This window comes from Citrus sinensis, chromosome 3 (genome assembly GCF_022201045.2).
Source record: "Citrus sinensis cultivar Valencia sweet orange chromosome 3, DVS_A1.0, whole genome shotgun sequence".
Classification (NCBI taxonomy): domain Eukaryota; kingdom Viridiplantae; phylum Streptophyta; class Magnoliopsida; order Sapindales; family Rutaceae; genus Citrus; species Citrus sinensis.
This window is the reverse complement of record NC_068558.1, coordinates 10,016,577-10,023,213: the sequence shown is the minus strand read 5'-3', so window position 1 is coordinate 10,023,213 and position 6,637 is coordinate 10,016,577. Positions and strand designations below refer to the sequence as shown.

The window sequence follows — 6,637 nt, the reverse complement described above, 5'->3', positions numbered from 1 at the left end:
TGATATATTTTGAATAAGAAAGCTACGTAAATAAACAAAATTTTGTTTTTCTTCCGTGACTACCATCAAGTGAAATAATAAAAGGCTCAACAAACAAACATTGTTCTGTAAAACTTTATTCCTGAAGGGGAAAAAAATGCTATCTAATAACTTAATTAATTTAATTGAACCCTTATTATCATCAAAAACAAATCAAAAGAGTTCACCTAAAGAAAGAATGAATGAATGAATGAATTTAATAGTTAATATATTATAATATAAATAATATTATAATAATATGTATGCCTCCAAAATTTTTAAAAAGAAAAACTCTAAAATTCACGAAAATCATTCATGCCTTCAGCTGCTGCCGGATGTGTTGACGAAATTGCCCCTCTGATATTCGACGAGAAAAGCAACGAATCAGCTGCGTAATTATAAAACTGCTGATGATTCGAGCACAAAAAATCTGCAGAATTCGGCGTAAACACTGGAATATTACTCGTAAAAAATGGATTCGGCGGCTCAAATATCGGCGGCGGAACAAAACAAGAATTCACCTGACCGTCGTCGATGTTTCCTCCGCTGCAGTTCTCATCCGTCGTTATCACCGACGTCGACTCGTCGTCCATTCCGACGATCTTACAGCTCTTAATATTGTTGTTGTTGCTATCATTATTCTCCTCCTCCGACGATCCATTGCATTTCTCCGTCGAGTTATCATCGCTCGATCGCGACAATCCGGTGAGTTTCTGCACCAGTACCATGAAGTCTCGCGGTTGCGTGTGTATAATCTTCGGCGAATGCGTGTAGATGATCACTGGATGCCGGTGCGACGGCGGCAATGACACCGACGCCGACGCCGACGCCGACGATTTCTTGATGAAATGTGAGTCTTTATTGATCTTCAATGGCGGAGAATTATTATTGTTATTATTATTATTTTGATTATTATTGTTATCGTTATTGCATTGTTGTGTTGCTGCTGATGTTGGCCTCATTTTTTAATTTTTTAAAAAATGGAGACACGAGAAGGGAAATTGAATGTTGTTTTGGTTTTGTTTTTATAGGCACCGGTAATAAAAATAAAAATAAAAAAATTTTAAAAAATTAAAAGAAAGGATAATGAAAATAATCTAATGCAAAAAGAACTAAAAATAGAATTTAACTGCATGGGCGAGCGAAACAACGCCACGTCACGATTTGGCAGAGGAAACAGGCACGTGAGCAAAAAGGAAAAGAGAGTCCCAAGTAGGGTGGGCCGTTGTAATGAGGATGCTGACGTGTTGAAATATGAGTGGTTGTAGGGAGATTAGTTGGGAAGGCGAGTCCCCTAGGTGTTGGTTTTAGCTGGTTTTAAGGTTGGGCGTTGACGGCGCGTTTGGTGGGGAAGCATGGTTTGGGTTTCTTATTTTATATCTTTCTGTTTTTCCTTAAAAGCAGGTATTTCTTCAAAAAGAAAATAAATAAATAAAAAGCAGGTATTAACACGAGCGTGGGTGCCACTCACGTGATGTGGCGCGTCGGTATAATCGACACACGTATAGTATATAGTATAGACCCGTATATTCTCAGCATCAATTTATTATTATCAGTTTAGCATTCTACTTCACTTCTTGTGTCATGCACATATGCAAAATTTGTTTTCAAAAATTATAACAGAAAAAACTTAGAAGCTTAAGTTTCTATTTGGAAAATTTATAAAAATAACCATAAAAGTTTTACTATTTTCACAATTAACCAACATTTATATACTCTTTACATATCTTTTTGGCCATTCAAACTCTACAAATTTCCCTTTGCTGGGTCAACTTGACAAGAAAAATGTTATAAGAGACATTGTTTACAATTTTTATCTTGTCTTTCAAGTGAGCAGCCCGATATCAATTAGAGGCAGAGAGAGGGGAATGACAATTTATCCTTTACATACATCCATCTATTTGGGTACTTTTATATTCCATTTGTCTCCATTTGAAGTGATTTTAGAACACATCAAACATATTTAATAAAAATATGCATAGCATATATGTATTAATTAAATATAATATCTTTAATGTACTCTAAAATTTCTCATCTAATCTATACAAATTCGAGGCAACCAACATATATATACTCTTTACATATCGCTTTGGAGATTCAAACTTTGCATATGTCCCTTTGCCATGTCAACTTGATATTAAAAATATTAAAGAGGCATTTTTTTAAAATTTTTTATCATGACTTTCAATTGAATAAATCGACAGTAGTTTTGAAGAAGAGGGGAAAAAAAAAAGGAGAGAGCAAAAGCATGGGAAGCTTCCAAGTAGGACTCCGAATCATGAAAAGTTATAACTTTTAATGAGCGATGATTTTCCTTAGAAACTATAGCACTTCAAATCTTGGTAATAAAATTTGTAACTATAAAATAACAATTTTGTTCTTTACGTACGTCCAACTATTTACGCATTTTTATACTCCATCAGTTTTTTATTTGAGAAATTTTAAAACACATTATAAGTATTACACCTAATTAATGCATATATATCATAGGTGCATTTATTTTAAAAAATTATTATATAATTAATAATTTTATTTAATTAAACTGCACATAATATATATGCATTAATAAATTATAAACTTATGATGTAAATGTAATCTAAAACTTCTCCTCTCATTTTTGACAGATTCTAGACAGCCAACATGTATTTACTCTCCCTTTGGCCATTCAAAATCCACACGTCCCTTTGCCGGTTCAAGTTGACAGGAAAAATGTTAAAGAACATTTTTTATAAAAGTTTATTCTGTCTTTCAAGTGAGGAATCGTTGACAATATCCTTCTTTTTTTTTTTGAGTAATGAACATTATTAGTCTTCACATATATTTCACATACTACCCAAAAAAAAAATCATGCAGAAAAGAAAGAGATCAGAAACATTTTGAACTAGAACCCAAAAAAAAAAAAAAACAAAGAGTCCCCATCTTATGCATATATGATTTCAAAAAAATTACAATGATATATTTTGAATAAGAAAGCTACGCAAATAAACAAAAAATTTTTTTTCTTCCATGACTACCATCAAGTGAAATAATAAAAGGCTCAACAAACAAACATTGTTCTGTAAAACTTTATTCCTGAAGGGGAAAAAAAATGCTATCTAATAACTTAATTAATTTAATTGAACCCTTATTATCATCAAAAACAAATCAAAAGAGTTCACCTAAAGAAAGAATGAATGAATGAATGAATTTAATAGTTAATATATTATAATATAAATAATATTATAATAATATGTATGCCTCCAAAATTTTTAAAAAGAAAAACTCTAAAATTCACGAAAATCATTCATGCCTTCAGCTGCTGCCGGATGTGTTGACGAAATTGCCCCTCTGATATTCGACGAGAAAAGCAACGAATCAGCTGCGTAATTATAAAACTGCTGATGATTCGAGCACAAAAAATCTGCAGAATTCGGCGTAAACACTGGAATATTACTCGTAAAAAATGGATTCGGCGGCTCAAATATCGGCGGCGGAACAAAACAAGAATTCACCTGACCGTCGTCGATGTTTCCTCCGCTGCAGTTCTCATCCGTCGTTATCACCGACGTCGACTCGTCGTCCATTCCGACGATCTTACAGCTCTTAATATTGTTGTTGTTGCTATCATTATTCTCCTCCTCCGACGATCCATTGCATTTCTCCGTCGAGTTATCGTCGCTCGATCGCGACAATCCGGTGAGTTTCTGCACCAGTACCATGAAGTCTCGCGGGTGCGTGTGTATGATCTTCGGCGAATGCGTGTAGATGATCACTGGATGCCGGTGCGACGGCGGCAATGACACCGACGCCGACGCCGACGCCGACGATTTCTTGATGAAATGTGAGTCTTTATTGATCTTCAATGGCGGAGAATTATTATTGTTATTATTATTATTTTGATTATTATTGTTATCGTTATTGCATTGTTGTGTTGCTGCTGATGTTGGCCTCATTTTTTAATTTTTTAAAAAATGGAGACACGAGAAGGGAAATTGAATGTTGTTTTGGTTTTGTTTTTATAGGCACCGGTAATAAAAATAAAAATAAAAAATTTTTTAAAAAATTAAAAGAAAGGATAATGAAAATAATCTAATGCAAAAAGAACTAAAAATAGAATTTAACTGCATGGGCGAGCGAAACAACGCCACGTCACGATTTGGCAGAGGAAACAGGCACGTGAGCAAAAAGGAAAAGAGAGTCCCAAGTAGGGTGGGCCGTTGTAATGAGGATGCTGACGTGTTGAAATATGAGTGGTTGTAGGGAGATTAGTTGGGAAGGCGAGTCCCCTAAGTGTTGGTTTTAGCTGGTTTTAAGGTTGGGCGTTGACGGCGCGTTTGGTGGGGAAGCATGGTTTGGGTTTCTTATTTTATATCTTTCTGTTTTTTCTTAAAAGCAGGTATTTCTTCAAAAAGAAAATAAATAAATAAAAAGCAGGTATTAACACGAGCGTGGGTGCCACTCACGTGATGTGGCGTGTCGGTATAATCGACACACGTATAGTATATAGTATAGACCCGTATATTCTCGGCATCAATTTATTATTATCAGTTTAGCGTTCTACTTCACTTCTTGTGTCATGCACATATGTAAAATTTGTTTTCAAAAATTATAACAGAAAAAACTTAGAAGCTTAAGTTTCTATTTGGAAAATTTATAAAAATAACCATAAAAGTTTTACTATTTTCACAATTAACCAACATTTATATACTCTTTACATATCTTTTTGGCCGTTCAAACTCTACAAATTTCCCTTTGCTGGGTCAACTTGACAAGAAAAATGTTATAAGAGACATTTTTTACAATTTTTATCTTGTCTTTCAAGTGAGCAGCCCGATATCAATTAGAGGCAGAGAGAGGGGAATGACAATTTATCCTTTACATACATCCATCTATTTGGGTACTTTTATATTCCATTTGTCTCCATTTGAAGTGATTTTAGAACACATCAAACATATTTAATAAAAATATGCATAGCATATATGTATTAATTAAATATAATATCTTTAATGTACTCTAAAATTTCTCATCTAATCTATACAAATTCGAAGCAACCAACATATATATACTCTTTACAACCGAGTTATGATATGGGTTTTTCAACCGAGTCGTCTTAAATTTCTTGTCTTTCTCGAACAGTGCATCGTCAAGACTCTCGTATATCATTTCCCACGACAAAAGACTCCATTGACGGTTTCGGAAGTACTCTATATCATCAACTTCGTTAAGCCAATCAAAATTAATTTGACAGTGATTTTTTCTTGCATTTAGTACTCTGTCCGCAAAATAAAAGAACGCAATCTTTAATGCGTCTATATCGTCCATTTCCTCGAATTTCAACTTCTTAAATAATGTATCGAATTCCTTAAGATTAATCTTGCGATACACACCACCAAAATACGTATTCCGTAGCCTATGCACCATTTTGTTATTTCTTAGTTCGGTATCAACACCATATGAAAGTCCAGTAACCAAGCACCATTCTATAATTGACAAGCGAATCAAATGCTCACCAATTTGAAACCATAACTGATCCTCACGGCTATCTTCTTTATGGGCCACTTGCCTCAGTAAAAGATTGTGCAAAATTACCCCACTAAATGGAAAGCTTCGACACTCCAAGAAATGTCCAAATATATCCTTCTTGAATAGATTCAACTGCCACTTTGTTAATTTTTCCTCGATGGCTTTTACGACCAAAGATAAATTACACATGCTCGAAATTCGACCCGGAAAGTGATCGGCATAACGAAAATACATCATGCCTACTTCGATATCCGATGATTCTGATTTCGCCATGTATCTGTAATATTTATAACATTATTACATTGTATTTACAACAAAAATAAAATAAATTGACTTGACGGAAAAAAAATATTAAACCCACTGTAATTTGGTGTGACAGGTCGTGATGTCGCACCAAAAATTGGTGCGACAGCACGGGCGCGAGCTAGCGCCCGTCGCTTGGGCGAGCGGCGCGTGCGCTCTAGCGCCCTTCGCTGGGCAGCGGTTCTACACTCCCAAAACAACAACCACCACCACAAACACCACCACCATTATTCTCAAACTACAGCCACTATTATTCTAAAATTTCATTTTAAATTAATGAAATATAAATAAAATGACTAACTTAGGTTTTGTTGAAGGCTGTAGATGGTTAATCGGATGCCGATGAGAGATGGAGCCGCCGCCGACGAGGGCTGTTGTCGCCGCCGACTATGAGAGTTTCTTCAGTTTGGGAGAGATGAGTGAAAGAGAGATTGTTAGGGGAGAGATGAGAGAGGGGTATTTTGGTCTCAAAGGTTTTTTTATGGCTAATGTTGATAGAAATTTGTTTGGGGGGTTAAGATGAAAAAAGCAAAAACTTTTATGGTTATTGTTGAGTGTTAGAAAATGTATATTTATAAAGGAGAAAATCGTCATTTTACACTTCAAGTTTTACTAACACCCTTACTTTTATGTATTTAACCTTCTTTTGATTTAATTCCGTGTGTTTTATTTTAATTAAGTATTTTATGTATTTTAGGGGCATCATAGTCATTTCACAATAAACGAGAGATCAGATGGCAAAACGAACATCACTTTTGAACTCAAGATGGTCAAAAACCTTAGGAGAAGCATAAAAGGAAAAATGGCACTGTTC

General features: G+C 34.7%; 2 protein-coding genes across 2 annotated transcripts; both read right to left on the bottom strand.

The window, feature by feature from the left end:
- Nucleotides 1-311: 311 nt before the first annotated feature.
- Nucleotides 312-746, bottom strand: LOC127900546 (uncharacterized). The gene has a single exon (XM_052435691.1). The coding sequence runs from the start codon at nucleotides 744-746 to the stop codon at nucleotides 312-314; it is 435 nt and encodes a 144-aa protein (XP_052291651.1).
- Nucleotides 747-3,265: 2,519 nt separating this feature from the next.
- On the bottom strand, nucleotides 3,266-3,950 carry LOC102623469 (VQ motif-containing protein 20). The gene has a single exon (XM_006485790.2). The coding sequence runs from the start codon at nucleotides 3,948-3,950 to the stop codon at nucleotides 3,282-3,284; it is 669 nt and encodes a 222-aa protein (XP_006485853.2). The 3' UTR covers nucleotides 3,266-3,281.
- Between the last annotated feature and the right edge of the window lie 2,687 nt (nucleotides 3,951-6,637).